This window comes from Nelumbo lutea, chromosome 1, assembly GCF_056320005.1.
Source record: "Nelumbo lutea isolate HS-2025 chromosome 1, American lotus-T2T, whole genome shotgun sequence".
In the NCBI taxonomy this organism is placed as follows: domain Eukaryota; kingdom Viridiplantae; phylum Streptophyta; class Magnoliopsida; order Proteales; family Nelumbonaceae; genus Nelumbo; species Nelumbo lutea.
Window position 1 is genome coordinate 148,964,773 of NC_142684.1, and position 24,240 is coordinate 148,989,012.

The 24,240-nt window shown below is 32.2% G+C and overlaps 1 protein-coding gene and 1 pseudogene across 4 annotated transcripts; both read left to right on the forward strand.

Moving 5' to 3' along the window:
- Positions 1-1,688: 1,688 nt before the first annotated feature.
- Positions 1,689-9,438, forward strand: LOC148878288 (aminomethyltransferase, mitochondrial). Of its 4 annotated transcripts, none has more exons than XM_088952386.1 (5): positions 1,689-2,000; positions 2,217-2,268; positions 2,353-2,928; positions 3,677-3,795; positions 8,687-9,438. In XM_088952386.1, exons 3-5 carry the CDS (start codon positions 2,371-2,373, stop codon positions 9,231-9,233), a joined length of 1,224 nt encoding a protein of 407 aa, XP_088808512.1. In that variant the 5' UTR covers positions 1,689-2,000; positions 2,217-2,268; positions 2,353-2,370; the 3' UTR covers positions 9,234-9,438. The 4 variants fall into 4 exon arrangements, with proteins under 4 accessions (XP_088808512.1, XP_088808492.1, XP_088808483.1 ...); XM_088952366.1 differs by having other exon boundaries at positions 1,689-1,803; XM_088952378.1 differs by having other exon boundaries at positions 1,806-2,103.
- A 160-nt stretch (positions 9,439-9,598) lies between these two features.
- LOC148878289 (F-box/kelch-repeat protein At5g43190-like) lies at positions 9,599-11,360 on the forward strand (annotated as a pseudogene).
- The last annotated feature ends 12,880 nt before the right edge of the window (positions 11,361-24,240 follow it).

The following is a 24,240-nucleotide window of genomic DNA, read 5'->3' on the forward strand; positions in this document are numbered from 1 at the left end:
ATTGGGTTTTCCCGTACATCGCACGGGTCCCCTACTAGTCATATTAAAAATTGGCCAGGTCTGATCTAATTCTATATTAAAATGGTTTAATATAATATAAAATATTTAGATACCATAATTTTCTAGTTTGATAAAATTTTTCTGAACGAGACCGGATCATTAACACCCCCTTTGTTGCCAATGATAAATACAGTCGAAAATAAAAACTAAGAAAACAGTAATAGTCTTGATTTTGCAACAATAATAGTCTTCATGGAATTCACTATATGCTGCGACCTACCTTTACGACCCCATTTAAATATAAACACGTCAGCGATTCATATGAAAAAGGCAGTTCAAGTGATGTTATGAATTTATTATTGGGAGGATGTCTGTTCAAGCGATTGATTCAGTCCACCCTTAGAATTCTTAGTTATATCCATGGTTCAAAGTATCGGTACATCTCTATATATTGGATATTTATATATATATATATATGAATTTTTTTTTAGTTTTTTTTTTCAAATTTTGGTTTTTGATGAATAAAAAAATGGTGGTTTATAGGTATTTTAAGACCCAAAAGATATGATACGATACGGGATCAGGTGTATCATATCAATTTTTTGAACTTTGGTTATATTGCAATTGGGGTAGGTGCCAGCTTGGAATTGATGCCAATAAATAAGTGGCTATTGGTGTTTAAGATGAGAGTATTTGATATTTTGAATTATTATAGATTTGCAGTGGAATTCAAAATGATAAGGTGAAGTTGTTTAAGCACTTACTTCGATTCTATTCTACTGTCTTTTCGATCAGATAAATGCATGTGATGCCATTTGGCTTTGGTAGGTGGAATTTTTATGGCATTCTCTTATTTGGTTAAAAATCAACCCCAATAAATTGAATTTTTAAAAATCGAACTTATAAAGTATAAACCGATCCAAAACCGAATTATTAAAAAAAAAAAACTCAAAGCCGAATTTTATTAATATTATATTAATACATATTATATATTATATATATTAATAGATTTATATATTATAGTATATGTATATATTAATGTATATTATATATTATAATATATTATATAATAAATTTCTTAATCAAAATTTTTTTGGTTTTTTCAAACCGGTTTTAGATTTAATTTTTTGGTTTTAACCGAACAAATCCTCAGCTACTCACAACACTAGAGCCGCACATCGGGAACATCTCTCAGGGGTGGGTAGCAGATCCAGACTGCAGTTTGAGAGCTCCAGCCCAACATCTGGATTCTGGACTCAACGGTCTCAACTATTCTTGGACCCGAGGATATCCTGCCTGTGTCATGGGGCATAGTAATAATATGTTTCAGTATCGATTGGACGACGATTACAAAGTAATCATTTACAGTTGATCAAAGAATCTCCATGGTGGGTCCCCAGATGGGCGGCTCCCTCTCACTTCTCTCGAACCAGGAGGGCAGGAACCACAGTCTACTCTACGCCCAAACATTCCTCTTGGATCCGTCGCGAAGAGAGAGAGAGAGAGAGAGAGGGCCACCCACCACCCACCACTCACCAGCGATGGGGCTAGCGTGTCTCGATCTACAAGTAGCTGAGGAACTCTCCGCCACCCACTGGACACCTCCGACATCTCAATTTTATACTATTAACCTTATCGATGCAATTATATAAAAAACATTTCCTTGTGTTTTTTCTTTTTCTTTTTCTATGTTTCACGGTTGCATCAACTCTATTCCTATTCTCAGTGCTGAGGAGGACATGCTTTTCCACTGATCCCTCTGTCTCGCGCTCGTAATAGGAAGAGGAGGAATCACTGTATTCTGTAAGTTTATCCCTTTTTTTCGATCTGCATTTCTCATTTGGGATGCTCATTGACGTTCGAACAGCTAGAGCTCATACTTTTTTTTTACTTGGTTTGTGTCGGTGCTTTGGTTCCTAAGTCCTAATAGTTCTAACAACTTTACTCAATCAATTTTGTGATCACCATGTTCTTTCCCATACTCTGCCCCTCTCTAAAAGGTAAAAGGGTCAGACAATTGAGTAAATTTCTTGGTTTGTTAAGAGATTCTGCTTGAGTTTCGTTCTGATTGCATATCCTGTCATTTGCTTCACGTACACACTTGTGAGTTGTGATTGCTCAGACATGGTTTTTGATATTATTTTTGGTTGATCTGAGTTTGCGGTCGTTTAATACAACCATCCTCTGATTCGTCAATTTCTTTTGTTTGTTTCCAGTGAAGTTAAGGAGGTGGACTGGGTTGGGTTGCTTACATTTTCAGTTTTCCGGGTTTGTTGGATAGAAATTCATTTACAGTTCACCATCCATTTCTCTGTTATATTTTCTTATCCTTTTCTTTCTGCCATATATCAGATCTTACTGCGCGATAAGATGAGAGGAGGTCTATGGCAGCTTGGGCAGTCCATCACGCGCCGCCTCGCTCAGACTGATAAGAAGGCTGTGGTACGCCGATGTTTTGCCTCCGAAGCTGAGCTCAAGAAGACGGTCCTTTATGACTTCCATGTCGCCAATGGCGGGAAGATGGTTCCGTTTGCCGGATGGAGCATGCCGATTCAATACAAGGATTCGATCATGGACTCAACTCTGAATTGTAGGGAGAATGGTAGCATCTTTGATGTCTCGCACATGTGTGGCCTCAGCCTTAAGGGTAAGGACTGCGTTCCGTTTCTGGAGAAGCTTGTAATTGCTGATGTTGCTGGGTTGGCTCCTGGTTCTGGGACGCTTACTGTCTTTACGAACGAGAAAGGAGGGGCAATTGATGATTCAGTCATTACTAAGGTGAAGGATGACCACATATACCTAGTTGTGAATGCGGGTTGCAGGGATAAGGACCTGGCACATATTGAGGAGCACATGAAGGCGTTCAAGGCCAAGGGCGGGGATGTCACATGGCACATCCACGATGAGAGATCTCTTCTAGCTCTCCAGGTGAATTATCGATTTTCTTTTTCTAACAGAAAATATGGCCTTGGGTAGAGGAAAATAAAGCAATGAGATAGGTATCGCCAATCCCACTTCTGAGGGAGATGATGATGATGATAGTTTTATTTATTTTATGCCTTAAATTCTCTTTTGTGACATGGATGTTACTTTGAGCTTATATATCTTCACTCTCTATCTACTAGGGTTGGTATTCAAAGTATGGCTCCTCAATTAAGGAATCTTTTATTTTTTCTAGATTTGAAATATGTCTTAGTTTCTTTCATGTTTTTCATGATTAGTTATTTAATTATGATGTTTTCTTGATTGGTTTGGAATTAGCATCACTTTGTTTTGGGTGAAATGATGTGATTTTGGCAATTTCTTTTTCTCTTGAGCTACTCTTATTTTTTGAAATAATTATCATCTTGAATTTCTTTTTGCATACTGTTTTTCTTACTATTTTGTATTGGGAACTCTCCTTTTGAATCTTTTATGGTCTCTTCAACCCTAACAGACAAGAAGGCTATTTAATCCTCTTTGGCAGGTTAAGCATTGTAGTTAATACTGTTTTTATAATTTTTTTGGTCTTACTGATTTCTTTTAGGGAATAAAGTCCCTTGTTTTCAACTGAGGTTTTATTTCTTCCTCATTTGGAAAAAAAAAAAAAAAAACACCAACTTATTAGCACTTTTATGTCAGTTCATATCCTTATAGTGATATACCAGTAAGAGTTTTATGTCTGGCTATGGTATAGGGTCCTCTTGCTGCACCAGTTCTACAACATTTGACAACAGATGACTTGGGTAAGATATACTTTGGGGAATTCCGAACTTTGGATATCAATGGGGTGCACTGCTTTCTTACTAGAACTGGGTATGTTGCTTCCTTGGTTCCTTTTTGTTATCTTACAAATTACTGTTAACTAAGACATAGTGAGGCAGCTAAAGCTCATGTTCCTTTCTGTTCTGAGTTAGTGCCTGCTTTCTAGGATTATAATTTTAGTGCTTATAACTACTAGCTATTTGTTTTTTCTCTTTTTGCATTTTGAAGAAAAATGATTAAATGTTTGAACTTGCTTATTCTATTTCAGGAAAAAGATGATGAATTAGACCCTTATCTATGTCACTATCTGGTTAGGGTTTAGTAGTATGATTTTTGTTTGACTGTGCCAAGGATTTTAATTTTAACACCAGCTAAGATTAGTTGGTTAAGTTTAGGGGCTGAGAATTTGAGTTAAGAGTCAAAAGGAATTAACCAGCTTGGTCTCATTGCAATCTGATAGAGAACCCTCATTATGTTGCAATCAGCCAATCACATGTGCTGGGTCCTATTGGATTTTTAGATCCTCTTTTCTCTTCAGTGGTCCTCTCCAGATAACACAAGATTAACTGAACATGATGGTTTTATATGCTATGATTTTTGAATGCACCATTTTGTGTCTTCACTAATGCTAGATAATAAATATTGAAAGTATATTCATGAGCCAATGTCGTCTAGATATAGCATAAAATAGATTTGGAACCAAATCTCAAAGAAGCCTCTTTATGTGCTATTGCCATGATTGTAAGATGCCAAAATCCAGATTAGTCACTCCCCATAAAATTGTACTGTCACCTTTGTCCTTTTATATTTGTAATCCTGTTGTTTGGAATTTGGATAATGAAGGGGGTTTCTGCTCGGTGTGATGGTAAATCCTGTGCTGCGTGGAAACAGGGGTTTGAAAACATCCAGTAAAGAAATAGATTTGCAGGCCTGTATTGCACTCACTTGCCGTGTTGCTGCTAGTTTGTGGTGGGACCTGAAACAAATGCATAGAACACATATATATATTGATCATCTTTTATATATTTGATATTGAAAATTTCTAATGTGCATGTGCATTGAACACATATTCAAAACCTCAAATTGAGCTTCTTCAGCTTTTTTTTTGGTACATAGCCTCGTCAGCGTAATGAACATGAGGATATATATATAAGTTGATATACATACTTAAATACATACATTCATGGATGTGTGTGCGTGTGTGTGTGTGTGTTATAATTGTTGACTATAAAAGATTTCTCTTTTGCCTGAATGAAATTGTTACCCTTTCTCAGAGAGGGAAAAAAAAGATTCTATAGATGAGCCAATCTTCCACCTAAGCCTCATTGTGAGTTGACAACCTGATCGAGGCAAAGCTCAGCTCAACTTAGCTTTTTTACAGCCTTAGGAGCATTGCATTGCGCTTATCAAGTTTTAGATGGCACTTCTTTTACTTTCTCTTTTTGAGTGGTCTAGTGTGGTGAAGAAGAAAGAATGTATCTGGCTTGCTTTCTATGAGAAAGAGAGGAGACAGAAAATTATATTTCTTCAGGCTATAGGTTGCCTAATGTAAGCATAATAGATATTGCTGATCAGTTGGTGACGTATTCAAAGGTTTGTGGGTGTCATGATTGAAACTACCTCCCAAGTGTCAAACCAGCATTAAGGCCAGTGTTATGTTGGTAAGGCTTAGTTTAGGAAGAATACAAAGACAAAAATGAATGTATAGTGCAAATACAAGGCTTAGAAATACAATATACAAGGTTTTGCACCTACATATATATAGATAGATAGATAGATAGATAGAGAGAGAGAGAGAGAGAGAGAGAGAGAGAGATTTGTAGTCTTCCTGAACTGAGCCTAAGTAGCAATGCTAAATATTCAGATGAGCACAAGTGTTTAGCGTGTCAACCTCTGTAAATCACTGTAACAACTGACAAGGTAATAATTTTTATGCTTTTTTGTGTAAGTCAACTTTAAAGTGAAGGGTCATTCCACATCCTAATAAAATTCTACTTGCCGTTGTTGACACAGAGAACTCTACAGATCACATCATTGAGACATGGGCATAAATAGAGATGATACAAACTATCCTCAGCTTGTGCTCCTCTATCAATGTTGCATGAACTCTCATAAATGGACAATGTGTCTGTTTTGACATGCATTGGAGTCCAACACTCCAGGGATTCTTGAGGGACACTATGTAACATTTCCTTTTTATCTCCTAGTTTATTTGACATAAATGAACGGCTGATGTACAAGATGAATGCCATTTTTCAAATCAAATGGAACAAAAATGACATTTTTGACCTCCTTTTGCAGGTATATTATGTCATAATTCAAACTTTTGAACTATTTTAATAGTATATACTTTTCCATAGATTTGTCCATGAGTCCACAGACATCGTGGATGTGTCAGACTCTGACTCTTGTGCGTCCATGTTACAGTCCTCAATACAAATGTGCCACCCCAATCCATTCTCTTGATAGTCCATAGGCCAAAGGACTAGCTGATCTAGGAATCAATTTGAATGAGTTGTTCAATCTAGAAGCCAATGATCTAGCTCCTCTTATGAAGTGTGGGAGAGCCTGATATTTGTCAGAGGGTGACAGCATCCAACCAATGGCCATCTACAATTTTGCCTTTCAGTATAATATCTTGTAGGCAAGGAAGAAACCAATTTTAAACATTCAACAATGAGAGATTCACAGTCAATGAATTCCCATCATCAAGTTGTCCTGAATAGACGTGTAAGATTTCCCCCAAAGGTCCTGGGAAACTTCCTTCTATGGGAAAAGACCTGTAATATCTTGTATGCAAGGGAGAAACCAATTTTAAACATTGCAACAATGAGAGATTCACAGTCATTGAATTCCCATCATCAAGTTGTCCTGAATAGACCTGTAAGATTTCCCCCAAAGGTCCTGGGAAAGTTCCTTCTATACCTAAAAACCCTAGATTTTCAAAGGAGCGTTGATCAAACTTTTTTGGTCCTATTGAATTTGTCTTTTATAATGATTCCTGCTCTAAGATCCTAAGTACTGACTAATATTTCTAACTTCAACTTGGATCATCATCAAAATGTTCTGTAAAAATAGTCTCCTGCCAAGTTCTGTGTGTCTCTGTAGAGTCCATATTATTTTGTGTGTTCAGGGAGGAGGTAAGGCCCATGGTTTTCTCCTTCAAGACCATTCTATCTCTATTTGAACCTCTTCCAACAGTAGCAATGATAACAAAATTGATTTTGTACCAAGCAATATGAGATTCCAGTGGTGCATCACTCTACAATTTCTTTCTCGTGATGTAGGGTTCAGCTGCTTGCTGAATTACCAAAAATGTTAAGGAAATGATTCATGTCTGTCTTTATGAAAACCTCATTTGCTCTTTCCTTGTTCTTCTCAAAATTTTGATTACTTGGGTAAATCTTATATATGCATTCTTTATGAATAAAGTCATTTTCTTATTAATCCAGGGATTTTTTTTTTTTGATAATTTGATCCGGAAGAAGTATTATGCTTATGTTTAAACTCCAGAATGTTCGAAACAAATGTAGCCCTGTAAAAGGCCCATGATTTTCCAAGAACAAGTTGTTTGTATAGTTCAGAACTTAAAATGGCAAGACCTAGATAGCTAGGAGTCTAGGACCAATATTGGGTACTGGTCTTTTTTTATTCAAGTTCTGTACTGGCCAATGGGCAAAGTAGAGGAACTTAGCTAATACCAAACACTGATTGTAGACTGAAGAAGAAATTAAAGAGAAATAACTGAAAGAAACATATTAATAGATTAAATTGCACAAACATAAATTAGTCTTAATCTCCTTTGGACCTCATCTTAGGCCTCTAATTCAAGATTGAATTCACAGCGCACAACTGCAATTGTTAGGACATGTCTTATCTCTGATAACGTGTCTATGGCGTCACATGTATACTTGGAGCGAAGTTATGTATTTCATTGGTATTGATGTGTGTATATACATCATGTACAAGATAAGTTTGTTACAAAAGGATAAAAGATAAATACAAAAAATAATGACACAATCACATGAGGAAGGATAACTAATTGTCAGCCTTATCAGTGATTCGGTCTTGGTTAACATTACATCCCCAAGGGAGGAAATCAGTTACACAAATTTTCTTTGGTGTTCATTTATTAATTAAAAAGGATCAACTTTCTGGCATATGTATAGCAAGTGGATACTTTCTAAATATGCTAACTTGCGATTTATAGTGTAGTTATAGGAAACCCCCCTTTCCAGTTGATTAGGAGAGTATGGGATCTTGTGTTCCTAGGCACACCTGTAGAGGCAAAAGTTTATTAAATTATTTGTGTGACCAAGTTACTCTTGATGCATAACTGATGATTGTAGTTGTTTTGAATTCCATTGAACAGGGTAACATGGATCAGTTGGTGAAAGTTGGATCATTCATTAAGAAATATGATATGATGGATATCTTGGACATTTCCAGATGTAGAAGTGTAGAACTGTGTTTTCCATTCTCCCAAAAAGAGGGTATTTGATGCCACACCTGTATTGGGAAAATTAACCCTTAGACTTGGGGTATGTTATTACCCGGAAATGAGAGAAAATTTTGAAAAATAGAAAAATCTGTCATTGTTATTTATACTGCACTAGTGGAAAGGTTTTCAGGATTAGATAAGGGCATGTCTTTTCGTCCATTCATCAAATGTTGCTTAAAATCATCTATTAAATGCCATTTTGGTAAATCATGGAGTTTATTGATTTTCTTTCTGAAGTTTCTGGCAAGAGTATATGAAGTTCTGTAATCAAACTTCATGGAACTTCAAGCTGGAGTTGTTGAAATAAAAAATGTACTGTCAGTGGTTCCTAGGATTATCATGGTTTAGAAACTTTTATCTCCAATTGAATTGATGTCCCTTCACAATATTTCTTCAGGGTCATCATTGCCTGACACTCTAGAACTTTGCATACTTTTTCAGGTATACCGGTGAGGATGGATTTGAAATTTCCGTTCCTTCAGAGCATGCGGTAGATCTTGCCAAGGCAATCTTAGAGAAATCCGAAGGGAAAGTAAGGTTGACAGGGCTGGGTGCACGTGACAGTCTCCGTCTTGAAGCAGGGCTTTGTTTATATGGTAATGACATGGAACAGCACATAACCCCTGTAGAGGCTGGACTTACATGGGCCATAGGAAAGAGACGAAGAGCAGAAGGTGGATTTTTGGGTGCTGAGACAATCCTCAAACAACTCGAAGAGGGCCCATCAATCCGACGTGTTGGTTTTTTCTCTTCAGGCCCACCTCCGAGGAGCCACAGTGAGATTGTGGACAGTGAAGGTAAGGCAATTGGGGAGGTGACAAGTGGAGGATTCAGTCCATGCCTCAAGAAGAACATTGCCATGGGCTATGTGAAGTCCGGGTCACATAAGGCAGGAACCAAGGTTAAGATTTTAATTCGTGGGAAATCCTATGATGGTGTGGTCACGAAAATGCCCTTTGTTTCCACAAAATATTACAAGCCATCTTAGGTCGTTCTAATGCCTACATGATAGTACTGGCCATCCAAGTTCACTTAAAGTTGTGTTTCTGCTCCAACCACCATCTTCTTCTTGCTTTTTTCTCTTTTTCCCGGGCAATCTTTGCTTATTGACGTTGTTTCTGTTGAACTAAACGCTGTAATTAGCACTGAGCTTATGTCTTTAATGCAAGAATTCAAGGAGAATTTATGGACTATTTCTGTGCCAGTGTACTTTGCAGTGGCTATTCTTTTTTTGATCAGTACATTAGCTATTCTGTTTGCGCCCGGGAAGTTGTAGAATTTTATGGGAGAAGGCATAAAGATCAATGACAACACAAACAGAAAAGTTGTGCTATCCCGAGGCAGGGGACTCAGATGGGGACAGAGCAGGGGTTGCTCGTGAGGCCCGCTGACCACCAGCGAGAGCCTGCATTTCTGTGGGATTGATCCTGTTGCCTCCTTTTTCTGGAGGGATGCTGAATGCTGAGTGATCTCTAACTACTGGGTCTTGGGTTTGTGATGCTTATTTAAAAGCCAAGTCTTGCAATGAGCTTAAAAACATGTCTGACTAATACTTGGTTTATTTCTACTTCCTATTTGAAGGTGCCCTTGTCTGGCTTCACCACTGGTAAGGCCAACTCTCCATAGCTTCAGGTAGGCTTGAAGATACGTTGCATTTGCCTAGAAATGGTTTGCTTGGAGGAAAACTGGGTTTGATGTTGCATATTTCTTTCTTTGATTACAAAGTCAAGTTTCTGCAACTGCAGGATGAGAAAATTTTGGCCATGTTGGGTTCTCCCTGCATGGCACGATGGTTCACCCACCAAGGGTTCAAAGTATCGATATGCCTTATTGGTACTTAGGTACAAGCAGAAATGGCTTTTTTTTGGGTAAATTACAAAGACCCCCTGTACTGGGTCTGTATACTTAGTTTTACAACAAAGACCCCTCTTACTATGACCGTGAGACAAAGACCCCCTTCTATTAACTTTCTATTGAAATCTGCTGTTACAATATTTTTTAATCTCCATATTACTCTTCTAATAATTATTCGTACAATTAGGAGAAAAATATTGTTCATCTTCTTCCCCAAATTCACGATACACCGAACAACATTCTACCTCAAATTCCTTTATATTTCTCTCTCTCTCCCTCTCCCCCGATCTCTCTTCTTCCCCTTTCCCTGTCTCTCCTCCCCTTTCTTCCTCCCGCGACAACACCAAGTCATCTTCACCACCGTTCCATCGGGTAACATGTCATCCTCGCTGCCTCTTGGTGAATGGTTTCCCGGGAACCGGTGGTTATAGCCTCATGCTCTCGCAAAAAGATGCATGAGTCTAAACCATATTCTTCACCTGAGGGTGACTTAGATGAAGCCTACAATCTAGAACACTCGGACTTCGATGAGTCAACCAGAGATGAAGCCTACAATCTGGAATAGGTTGTCGGAAGAGCTTCTTGAACGTATACTAACTTTCCTCCCTCTCAAACCTTGTTGAGTCTCCGTTCTACTTGTAAGCGCTTCAATTTCTTTGCTCTTCTCTATCTTTTTATCTCTGTTCACTATTCTTCTCAGCTCGGAGTTGGAGACAAAACCCAAATTCATCCATGCTTCTCTTTTCTTCTATTTTCTAACCCTAAAATTTACCACGAGTTCATTCACTTTGATTTTAAGCCACCTATGTGGCGCACCCTCAAACTACCCTCGTCCTGCGCATTATCCCGCCTTCTCTCCACCTCCAACAACCTCCTCTGCTCCTCCCCCCGATTCATCTTTCTTGTTTGAAATCCCCTATCTAGATACTCGAGACTCATCGAGTTTCCAACCCACCCTTTCTCATTCAAATCGGTCTCTCTCGTCCCCTCGTCGTCAAACGAATACAAGATGGTTGTGCTCTCTTCTAGGTCCTTTTCGAATTCTGTTTTTGTTTACGACTCAACCTTCAATTCATGGAGCCGATTCAAGGGCTTTTGCCATATTCTTAGCGAGAATTCTCACCAAGAAGGGGTATTCCATAATGGGCACCTGTATTTTACTATTCTAAAGCCATTCTCCATAGTGGGTTTTGATTTGGAGATGGGGAAGTGGGCAAAGTCATTCTCCACCGTGGGTGACTCCTTTTCAGAGAAAGAGTAAGGAGTGATTGACATGGGAATTGAGGATTTGGATGATGTCCTGTGATTGGGGTTGTCAGAGCTGACATGGGAATTGAGAATTTGGATGATGCCCTGTGATCAATACAAAGATGGAGCGAAGTCCCTCTGTCGCTGCCCAACAGAAATCGGATGCCACTACAGTTCACTGTTGGAAAGATGAGACATCAATCTTTGTTAACAAGCATTGCCAAAGATTAGACATTGTACATTTTTCATCAAAGAAAGTCAGATTTTTCTTCCACCACTGCTATTCGTGTATCGTGAATTTGGGGAAGAAGATGAACAATATTTTTTCCTAATTGTGCAAATAATTATTAGAAGGGAAATATGGGGATTAAAAAATACTGCAACAGCAGATTTCAACGGAAAGTTAACAGAAGTGGGTCTTTGTCTGACGGTCATAGTACAGAAGGGTCTTTGTCACAAAACAAAGTACAGGGGGGTCTTTGTCACAAACCCTATAGTACAAGGGGGTTATTATAATTTACCCTTTTTTTAATTTGGTTTTTGGGAAGATATTTGAATATTTTTTTTATTAAAAATGAGTGGATTCTGAAACATCTATAAACAAGTGTTTTAGACCCCAAAAGATACAATACGATATACCCAATACGAAACGTATCATATCGATACTTTGAACCTTATCACCTAACCAGCCATCCATCGAACAATGTACTGTTACACTTGAGTCTCTGTGAACTATCCTGTAGCTGTAGGGAGCCCAATGTTAAACGTGGGCAGCTTAAGTTTTCTCACCACCATGAGACACAAGAAATATGAATATGTAACGAAGATATATAACCAATTATTCAACCCCAATTCAATCAATTTTGGCTAGAGTCAACTCGTTCTTTTCCTGTTCTTATTTCTTTTCTGAAAATCATATTTGAGAACCAGAAATTTATCCAATGTTAATAATTGCAGGCACTTGGTTCAATTTTGAAAACATTAATTGGTGTGGAATTGTGAATGAACATGGGTCCGACATCAATACCAGCCTAAGTTTTGGCCATGTTTAAAGGCTTTAACTTGAAGTCCAAGCTGTCAAGGCCGAGCACAACCAAGTCTGGAGGACCCCGGATTAGAAAATATCTTTTATATATATATATATTAGATTTACATGGTAGATGAAATAAAATAAAAACTGAAGTAAAATAGAATAAAATCAAATTAAAGCAAAAATGCATCAAATTTTACAACATTCTCATTTGCAATTTCATGCATTATAATATTATATAATTAAAACTCAGTTTGAAAGGAGTATAAATATAAATACGTTGAATACAAAATCTTGTATTTTGTATTATTTTATATATATTTATATTGTACATATTTGTATTTATACTTTGAAAGGAATACAATAATTATTTGTATTTGTACGCTCTAGATTGGTGTGGGGAGCATATTCAATTAAGTGCGACATACCGGCTGTGGAACATGGGCAGCTAAAGGAAAAAAACAAACTTTAGCTGGCTCTATCCACGTGACTCGTTAGTTTGTAACTTTGTATGGAGTATAGACATACCTTCAGCACTTAGTTAGGTGCTATACTGCAATATGGACTTACGTTCAGGGAGAGCATTATGGACAGCATAAGCTATCAAATTAGCTCAATGTAAAATTAGTGGAGGGATCCTGCTTTGCATGGACCGGAATGGAATCGTTGACTTATTGATTCAGTCTTTGGCAAAAAATCGTTGAATCGATCAATGATCCATTGATTCAAGTAGTCGAATCGTCGATCCATTCAATGATTTTTGGCTGTTTTTTTTTTCATTGGGAACCATTCAAGAAACCGGTTCCGTTTTATCCTAATCTTGGCCCCTAGCTAAAAATCATTAAATCGGTCAACGACCCATTGACCCAGGCTGTCAAACCGTTGACCCGTTCAATGGTTTTTTTTTTATTTTTGTTGTTAGACGCCATCCATTCGAACCAAAAGTCAAACCGTCAACCCAAAAACCGGTGGCCAGAATGGTTCCGTCTTCAGGTCGTATGAGCCGCACACTCGAATGACATAACACGTATGGTACTGCTTAATGGACCTCAAACACTCAACTTTTTGCCTGTAATTTTTTTTGTCATAACAGATCGTCCATTTTTTTTTTAATTAGGTATCGTCCAGGCAACTAGTTCTGTTTTACCCCAATCCTGGTCCCTGGCCAAAAACCGTTGAATCAGTCAACGACCCAATGACCTGAGTGGTCGAACCGTTAACTCATTGACCCATTCAATGGTTTTTAGCCATTTTTTATTTTTTAATTTTTGTTGTCATAATGGGTCATCCATTCGAACCGGACAGTCGAACCGTCAGCCTGAAAATCGATGGCCATAACGGTTCCATTTTTCGGGTGTTATGAGTCATACACTCGAATGGCATAACACGTATGATACTACTTAATGGACCTCACACACTCAATTTTTTGCCTGTATTTTTTGTTGTCAGAATGGGTCATTCGTTCGAACTAGATGATCGAACCGTTAACCCAAAAACAGGTGGCCATAATGGTTCTGTAATTTTTTGTTTGTAATTTTTTGTTGTCAAAACGGGTCATCCATTCGAACCAAACGGTTGAACCGTCGACCCAAAAACCGGTGGCCAGAATGGTTCCATAATTTTTTGTTGTCAAAATGGGCCATCCGTTTGAACCAAATGATCGAACCATCGACCCAAAACCAGTGGCCAGAACGGTTCCGTTTTTGGGTCGTATGAGTCACATGCTCGAATGACATAACACGTATGATACTATTTAATGGACCTCACAAATTCAATTTTTTGCCTATAATTTTTGTTGTCATAACGGATCATCTGTTCAAACCAGATGATCGAACCGTCGACCTGAAAACTGGTGGCCAGAATGGTTCCATAATTTTTTGCTTGTAATTTTTGTTCTTAGAACGGGCCATCCGTTCGAATTGGACAGTTGAACCGTCGGTTGTCAGAACGTTATTAACAACATTTATCAATAATAATAAGTAATTATAGTATTTAATTAAATAATCATTAATGATAGTTTTAATAATATTATTTAGTTATTTTTAATATAATAGTAAATATTAAATTTATGAATAGGATTTTTAACAATATTCATTAAATTAATAATTACCAAAATTAAATTAAATTAACAGTATTTATTAGTAATAGTAATTATAATATTTTATTAAATAATCATTAACAATACTTTTAATAACCTCTTTAATTATTTTTAATATAACATTACTTAATTTATTAATAGTATTTATTAATAACAATATTTATAATTTTAATTTAAAGTAAAATTAAAGTAAATGTCTATTTATTAACAATATTTATAATAACAGTAATTATTAATTATATTCACTAATTATATATTTATTAAATTACTGTAATAATCAGTAATCTAGTAACAGTGTTTATAATTTTAAAGTAAATATTAGTTATTAATAATATTTGTAATAACAGTAATTATTAATTATAATCACTAATTATATATTTATTAAATTACTGTAATAATCAATAATTATTAAATTATTGTAATAATCAGTAATTACTGTTATTATTATTATAATAATAACAGTAATTACGTAATTATTATAATAGTAATTACTGGGGTGCTTTCACGTGGGAACGAGTAGATTCCATTTCGTGTAAGATAAGGCACCCTATATATATATATATATATATATATATATATATATATATATATATATATATATATATATATATATAAGGAAAGCTTTTAAGCCAGCCCCTCCCAGTCAAACACATGGCCCACCTATATTCAAACACCTGTGCAGAGTCATGTGTTTTTTCATAACGTGAGAAGTGGAAGGCTCCTGCTCTCAATCCCTTGCTAAAAATATAGAAACTATAATTTTTTCATCTCTGAACAATATTGATATTCATCCAATTGAAATAGAAGAATTTCTACACAGAGAACTGCAACTTTTGAAATCTTCATTTGATTAATCATCTCCTAAGAATCCATATTTCTTTCTATTTAAACGTCAAGAAACTCATGCTTGAATGCTTTTTCACCTTCAGATTAATCTGAGAGAAATCTAAGGATGAAACTGTGCAAGGAAGTCTGAAATTCAGATTACATTGGAACTTTAGAGAAATCTAACGAAGGAACTGTACAACTCTGCAAGTCACAAAAGTACGCAATTTATACAAGCCTAGAACCTTAGAGAATGTGAATCAATTGGGTCAGTTTAATTCATACTTGAATGCAATCTCATATTCAATCTGTTTGCTCTGTTTAATTTCTGATCAATACTTAGACTTAACCATTGCAATTTAAGTTTTGTAGTTAGTTGTTATTTAAATTTTCATATTGTTTAGAAACCATTGCCTACCAATTGCGATCTACTACTTTCTCCTCTGTCTGTAAAAGAACACAAACTGTTATTTTTTTATTTTTATTTTTTTTGTGGTCAACGGTAATCTTCGTCGGCAGTCCATGTGTTAAAATCACTTTTCCTTTAATTTTTATTTTTCCATTTATTTAATCTGTGGTTATTTTATATTTTTTACATACTATTTGTTGAAATGGGTGGTAAACCACCTTTATTTGGCCTATCGAAGGCCACTGTATTCGTCTCTCTAACGAGCAAACGAAAATTTTCCATATGTATTAAAATTAGTTTCTTTCAATTTTTATTTTTCTATTTAATTTTTCTGAGGTTATGTTATATTTTTTACATCTTATTTTGTTGAAATGGGTGGTAAAGCACCCATTTTTGGCCTGTCGAAGGTTACTGTGTTCATCCCTCTAACAAGCGAACGAAAATTTTCAATATCTATTAAAATTAGTTTCCTTTCATTTTTTATTTTTCAATTTAAATTTTCGGATGTTATTTTACATTTTTTACATCTGATGGGTGGTCAAGCACCCATTTTTTGCCTGTCGAAGGCCACTGTTTTCACCGCTCTAACGAGTGTATTTTGATCCATATTCGGGTAAAGAAGATGATAAGATCGGCTCATCGGGTTGGGTCAAATTTTGATCCATATTCGGCCTAGCAATTTTGATCATTCTGCTCAAGCCCCAAGATAAATTCGGATCATTCCAAAAATTTTAAAGGATAAATTCGGATAAAATAATCCAACGTGTCAGCTCCATTATTCTTTATTTGAAAATAAGCCTTAATCCTTTGCGATGCAATGGTATTAATTGTTTTTTAATAAATATTGTTTATTATTTAAAAATATTGTTAATTAGTAAATACATTACTGTTTATACATGTTGTTTTATTACATTTTAAAATTAATTACTGTTAATTAATAACTACATTAATTTTAATGTATTTATAGTAATTTATTAAAATACTATAATTATCATAAATATTTACTGTAATTTTGATAATACTTTTAGTAACATTTTAAAATACTGTAATTATAAATACTGCTAATTATAATTTAAAAATAATTTAGTTATAATTTAATTACTATTAATTGTTGTTAATCAATACTATCTTAAAATTTAATTAGTGTTAAATTTAAAAACAATTTTAAAATAATCACTATTAATACTGTTCATTACTGATAACGGGTTTTCAGGTTGGACTTAATTAAGTACTGTTATATAATTCTGTTTTTTAATAACTATTGTTAATTATTTACAAATACTGTAATTATTAAATATACTGTTAATTAATAAATACATTAATTTTCTTGTATTTATAGTAATTTATTAAATTACAGTTAATTATTATAAATATTAAATATATTTATCAAAATAATGTAAATTACAATTTAAAATACCATTAATAATTAATACAATGGTATTCAGCCAAGTATCATTAATAATTAATTATCAAGACCCATATTAGTTTTATTTTTTAAATAATATTTTTTTAAAATTTAATTACTGCTAATTACAATTTAAATAATATTTTGTTACAAATTAATTACTGTTAATTGTTGTTAATTAATACTATCTTAAAATTAAATTACTGTTAAATTTATAAACAATTTAAAAATAATTACTGTTAATTACTGATAACGGGTTTTCGGGTTGGGATTCTAAATAGTCCAATTTTATTTAATTTAAAATACTGTTGTAGACCGGTCCATGATTTCAGTATGAGACCCGGTTTAATTGTATTCAACTCAAACCAGTCTAATTAAATATGAACTTATTAATTCGACATAGTATTTAATTACTGATAATTACTAAAGTAATAGTAATTAATGATTTTTAATTAATCAATTTCATCTATTAATTAGTAATAATAATTAAATAACGATAATTAAGAAAAACATCATAATAATTGTTTTTAATAAATATTGTATATTATTTAAAAATACTGTTAATTAACAAATACAATAATTTTAATGTATTTATAGTAATTTATTAAAATACTGTAATTATAATAAATATTAACTGTATTTTTCATAATAATGTTAATTACATTTTAAAATACTGTACCTATAATTACAGCTAATTACAATTTAAAAATAATTTAGTTACAATTTAATTACTGTTAATTGTTTTTAATTGATACTATCTTAAAATTTAATTAGTGTTAAATTTAAAAACAATCTAAAAATAATTACTGTTAATGCTGTTAATTACTGATAATGGGTTTCGGGTTGGACTTCTAATTAGTCCGATTTCGTTTCTTACTGTTAAATACAGTGATTAATAACTGTTAAATAATTCTGTTTCTTAATAAATATTGTTAATTATTTAGAAATACTGTAATTATTAAATATACTGTTAAGTAATAAATACATTATTGTTAATAAGTGTTGTTAAATGTAATTTATTACAGTTTAAAAATAATTACTGTAAATTAATAAATAAATTATTTTTATTGTATTTATAGCAATTTATTAAAATACTGTTACTTGCATTTTAAAATACTGTAATTATAATTACTGTTAATTACAATTTAAAAATAATTTGTTTAGAATTTAAGTACTGTTATGTATTATTAATTACTATCTTAAAATTTAAAAACATATTAAAAATAATTATTATTAATTACTGTTTAATTACTACTTTATTAACTTAATAATAATAATAACAACAATAGCAATAATAATAATATAATAATAAAATGAATTATAAACTGCCTTTTTAAACACTCATATACTCTACGGATCCACATAAATTGACCCTTATATGTCAAACCCGTAAAATTTAATTTGAACTGTGTATTACTTTAATTTAACCATTCTTATTATTTTTAAAAATTATTTTAGTATTTAACTTTAATTTTTTGTTATTGGGTAATAATATTAACTAAATTTGTAATTATTTTAATATTTACTTAAAATATTATTTTCCAACCAAGTAAATTATTATATAATAAAATTGTTATTTCATATTTTACAATTACGAATAAACATTAATGATTTGGCTTAATAATTTTAGTTACTGTTATTAAATATTGATTCTTATTTAAGGTATAACAACTGTATTCGGTAATTATTAAGGACCCACATGAATAAACATTAATGGTAACCGATGATTCTTATATATATATATATATATTAATGTTAATTTATTACTGTTAATTATTATTGTTAAATTTATTTAAATGTAATTTTATGTTATTTATATATTAATTTATAATTACTGTTAAAAATCACTTAGTTAAAGTTCTAAAAGTATATTACTTTTTAAAAAATATTGTATTTATTAAAAAAATAACTACTATTAATTGTTGTATGATGCACTGTTAATTATTTTTAATTAAATACAATTTTCTGGTAACTAAAAATAATTACTGTTAATTGTTTTAAGATGCACTTTATACTGTTATTTAATTAATAAATATTTTATATTATCTGATGCACTGTTAAATAATACTATTTTTAATAAATATTGTTAATTATTTAAAAATACTGTAATTATTAAAAATAATGTTAAGTAATAAATACATTACTGTTAAAAAAAGCTGTTAAATGTAATTTATTATAGTTAAAAAATAATTACTGTTGATTATATCACTGTTAATTATTCAATACATAATCTTTAATGCATTTATAGTAAGTTATTAAAATACTGTAATTATCAAAAATAAATATTGTAATTATCAAAATACTGCTATTTACATTTTAAAATACTGTAAATATAATTACATTTTAAAATATTGTAATTATAATTACTGATAATTACAATTTAAAAATAATTTAATTACTACTAATTACAATTTAAAATACTGTAGTAATGTTAATTGCATTTTAAAATACTATTAATTAACATTTTTCATAATAATGTTAATTACATTTTAAAATACTGTAATTATAATTACTACTAATTTCAATTTAAAAATAATTTAGTTACAATTTAGTTACTGTTAATTGTTGTTAATTAATAATATCTTAAAATTTAATTAGTGTTAAATTTAAAAATAATTACTGTTAATGCTGTTAATTAATGATAATGGATTTTCAGGTTGGACTTCTAATTAGTTTGATTTCGTTTCTTACTGTTAAATATAATGATTAATTACTGTTAAATAATTATGTTGTTTAATAAATATTGTTAATTATTTAGAAATACTGTAATTATTAAATATACTGTAAAGTAATAAATACATTATTGTTACTAAATGTTGTTAAATGTAAATTATTACAGTTTAAAAATAATCACTGTTAAGTAATAAATACATTATTTTTATTGTATTTATAACAATTTATTAAAATACTGTAATTAACAAAATACTATTACTTACAATTTAAAATACTGTAATTATGATTACTGTTAATTACAATTTAAAAATAATTTATTTACAATTTAATTACTGTTATTTATTGTTAATTACTGTTTAATAACTATTTCATTAACTAAATATAATAATAATAATAATAATAATAATAATAATAATAATAATAATAATAATAATAATAATAACAATAACAATAACAATAACAATAACAATAACAATACTGCTAATAATAATAATAATAACAATAATAATATAATAATAATAAAATAATAATAAAATGAATTATAAACTGCCTTTTTAAGACACTCATATACTCTACGGGTCCACATAAATTGACCCTTATATGTCAAACCCGTAAAATTATACATGTCATTAAATTGAATTTGAACTATTTATTACTTTAATTTAACCATTCTTATTATTATTATTATTAAAAATTATTTTAGTATTTAACTTTAATTTTTTATTACTTAAAATATTATTTTCCAACCAAGTAAATTATTATATAATAGAATTGTTATTTCATACTTTGAAATTACGAATAAACATTAATGATATGGCTTAACAATTTTACTTACTATTATTAAATATTGATTCTTATTTAAGGTATAATTACCGTATTCAGTAATTATTAAGGGGCCCACTTTGAATAAACATTAATGGTAACTGATGATTCTTATATATATATATATATATATATTAGTGTTAATTAATTGTTGTTAAATGTAATTTTATGTTATTTATGGCTTAAATTATACTTATTGTTAAAAATAATTTAGATAAAGTTCTAAAAATTTATTATTTTTTAAAAATACTATAATTATTAAAAAGTAATTACTTTTAATTGTTGTATGATGCACTATTTTATACTGTTATTTAATTAATAAATATTTTTATTTTATGATGCACTGTTAAATAATATTATTTTTAATAAATATTGTTAATTATTTAAAAATACTATACTTATTAAAAATAATGTTAAGTAATAAATACACTACTGTTAAAAATGTTGTTAAATGTAATTTATTATAGTTAAAAATTAATTAATATTTATTATATTACTATTAATTATTAAATACATTATTTTTAATGTATTTGTAGTAATTTATTAAAATATTGTTATTTACATTTTTAAATATTGTAATTATAATTACTGCTAACCTAATTTTATATATATATATTAAAGGAAGGTTTTAAGGCTACAACCCCCACCATTCAGACACGTAGCTTTTTCAAATTTAGACACATTGCATTTTTTTGAGAAGTTGCTATTAAAGTTCACAACCCAATATCACCATTCAAATAAGTGGCCTTTTCATTTTTCTAGAAAACAATACACGTGGCAATTTATGAAAAAATCTTGTTAAAACCCACAACCCACTAATAGGCTACAACTTCTCACCATTCAGACACATAGCCTTTTCATTTTTCTGGAAAGTTAGACATGTGGCATTTTTTGAGAAGTTGCTACTAAAGCCCACAATTTTCAATTCATTTCTAAAAATATGCAAAAGTGGTTATCCACAACCACTTCTGCATACATTCTATCAATCTCACTTAATTATTAACCTTCTACGTATCATAACAAAAGAAAATTATTCATATTCTAATAATTATTGAAAAACTATTTTTATAAAATTTTAATGATTATTTAAAGTATTAATAAAAATAAATTTAACAACATTGATTCCATTATGTAAATTTAACATTACTAATTCCTCGTATTTAGTATGGGATCATTCACTAGTAACAAAACCAAGTAAAACTTATAACCAAATTTTGGACTCAACTTTTTACATTCCCATACTTTTGCATTAGTGCAAATGGAATTGCTTTGTAGGCAAACAAAGCCTTAGGAACACCGTGGCTGCAATGTGTTGTGGGATTTGTGTGGAGAGTGCTCTAAGGGAGAGAATCCAAGTTCCATTCAACTATGGGCCTATTTGGTTTACGGGAATAGTGGTTTGGAATTAGAACTGGAATGGTAATTCCAATGGTTTGGTTGGGTGGAATTGGAATCCCATTCCCTTTTCTGATGGAATTGCATTCCCCCATTTGAGGAAATGGCCATTCTCTCATCTTTTGAGGTTGAGATCTTATTCTAGTTTATTCTACTTCCAAAATTGATTCCTATTTGAACCAAATAAGCTATAAGAATATACCATTATGGTTATGATTCCAAGGAATGTCAATTCCGATTTAAATTCCATTCCAACTGCAAACCAAGTATGTATTTGGTATAACTTTTGTTTATTAAATAAACATTTGTATTTGATTTGTATTCAAAACCGAGAAAAGTACTTGATAAACCATTTATTGACAAATAAGTGTCACGTCAACAGAATAGTGAATAAATGCTCAACCATTGGGGGAAGTGTTAAAATGAAACTTCTCCTAATGGTTGGTGCGCATATAAATCAAGACCAACTTTTGTGAATATCTATGCATATGAATGAACATGATGAGAAAAAATGTTGCTTTGGCGATGACATGACAACGTTGATCAAAATGCCTATCACAAAACACCTGTAGAACCAAACATACACCAAATGGCCCCCATGTTTTTACGCAAGTAATAATGGTTGTTGAAAGTTTTAATTATTTAATAGTGAATTTATTCAAAAAGAAGAGTTTGTTGTAGCCATTTTAACAAAAGGTTTATGGGCTCAAATACGGTTATGAATCTATGGGGCTATGTTGTGCTACCAACTAGTTTATCATATCTAAGATTCCTTGGTGGGTTAGCTCTTTTCTCTAATGACCCACCATCTAACCCAAATACCCAATTCTTAAGAAAACAAGCAAGGATTGAAGCTTTATCTTTTATAAATTAATGGGGGTGGTGGTGGTGGTTTGTCAAGATGTATGGTTTTGTTTTCCTAAAAAAGATTGCAACATTTTAGGTGTTGTTCGGTACTGTTTTCATCTTGCGGATGGACCATTTTGGTCCACGCCATGGGATGAAAGTAGTGTTCAGTTCATTGTGGATGGGACTGGTCCACACCATCTCGTGGACCAATCCTGTCCACACCTTAATTTCTCGACAATGGCTTCTTCTCATGGATGAATTTCTTCCACGGGTTGCCTTCTATAATATGTTTCACGCACAATAAAAGAACGAACAATAGCAGAAAAAGAGCGAACAAACGACAGTCTTGAATTTTCTTCTCACTTGAGCTCTTGTTGAACATCTTGCATATCACCCACTCGTTCTGTAAAAGAAAGAGCGACAACAGAAAAAAGACTCATCAAGGACCACACAAATAACATTGTTGATCAACAACAAAAAACATAAAATTGAAAGAAAAGCAGACGAAGAGATCTTTACTCTACCTTGGCTGATTTTGGTAGGTTAGACAGAGAGAATTTTCCCTCTAGCCTATATTCATGCATGACCCAGTTGGTTTTTTCTCCTTTTGGAGCTCTTCCTCTATAGAAAATCAAAGTTTTCTTCATTTCAACAAGTGCTCTTCCTTTGTAGAAAACCAGAGTTTTCTTTATTTCGACAAGTGTTTTCCCTCTATAGATCTCCTTATCCTTTCTTGTAGCTTTCCAGTAACCAGCTTCAGTAGCTCTGTTGGTCCTCAAACCAGTTGGGTATTTTCTGTCTTTAACGCAGAAGAAGTACAACTCCTTCTCCCCCATTTTTGCTCTCCCTTTATTCAACAAAACACAAATGCTAAAGTTAAAATGTAATTCATATCAGGAACAGACACAGGAGAGAAAGACAAAATCTATTTCAAAAGACTTACATGGCATATCCCAAGGTTCACACTTATTCAAGTCCACCTCTCCAATTGCTATAGCGTAGAAGCTACTGTCGACCACCTTCTTGGATAGGTATTGAGTTATAAGCTCTTCATCGGTGGGGTGGAATCTGAAACCAAGAGGCAAATCAATATGCTCTTCTTTCCTATTAAGCCCATTTTCCATTCCTGCTTACAATCTTTTTCTCGAAAGCCATAGAGATTTTCCCCTAGAACTGATATTGGTTTTGACCCACAAGCACTAATTCTATTTCTTAGAGAAGCCCAATTTCCTGAAATCGGGATTGGTGAAGAAACTCTAAATTTCAAATGAATTCTAATCAAGAAGCCCTACTTTTTGTTATTATGCTTGCCTTACAACTAGTATGGAAATAAGTGGATTATTAGTTTGCATAAATCGTTAGATGCCGTGTTTATCTTGCAAAATAT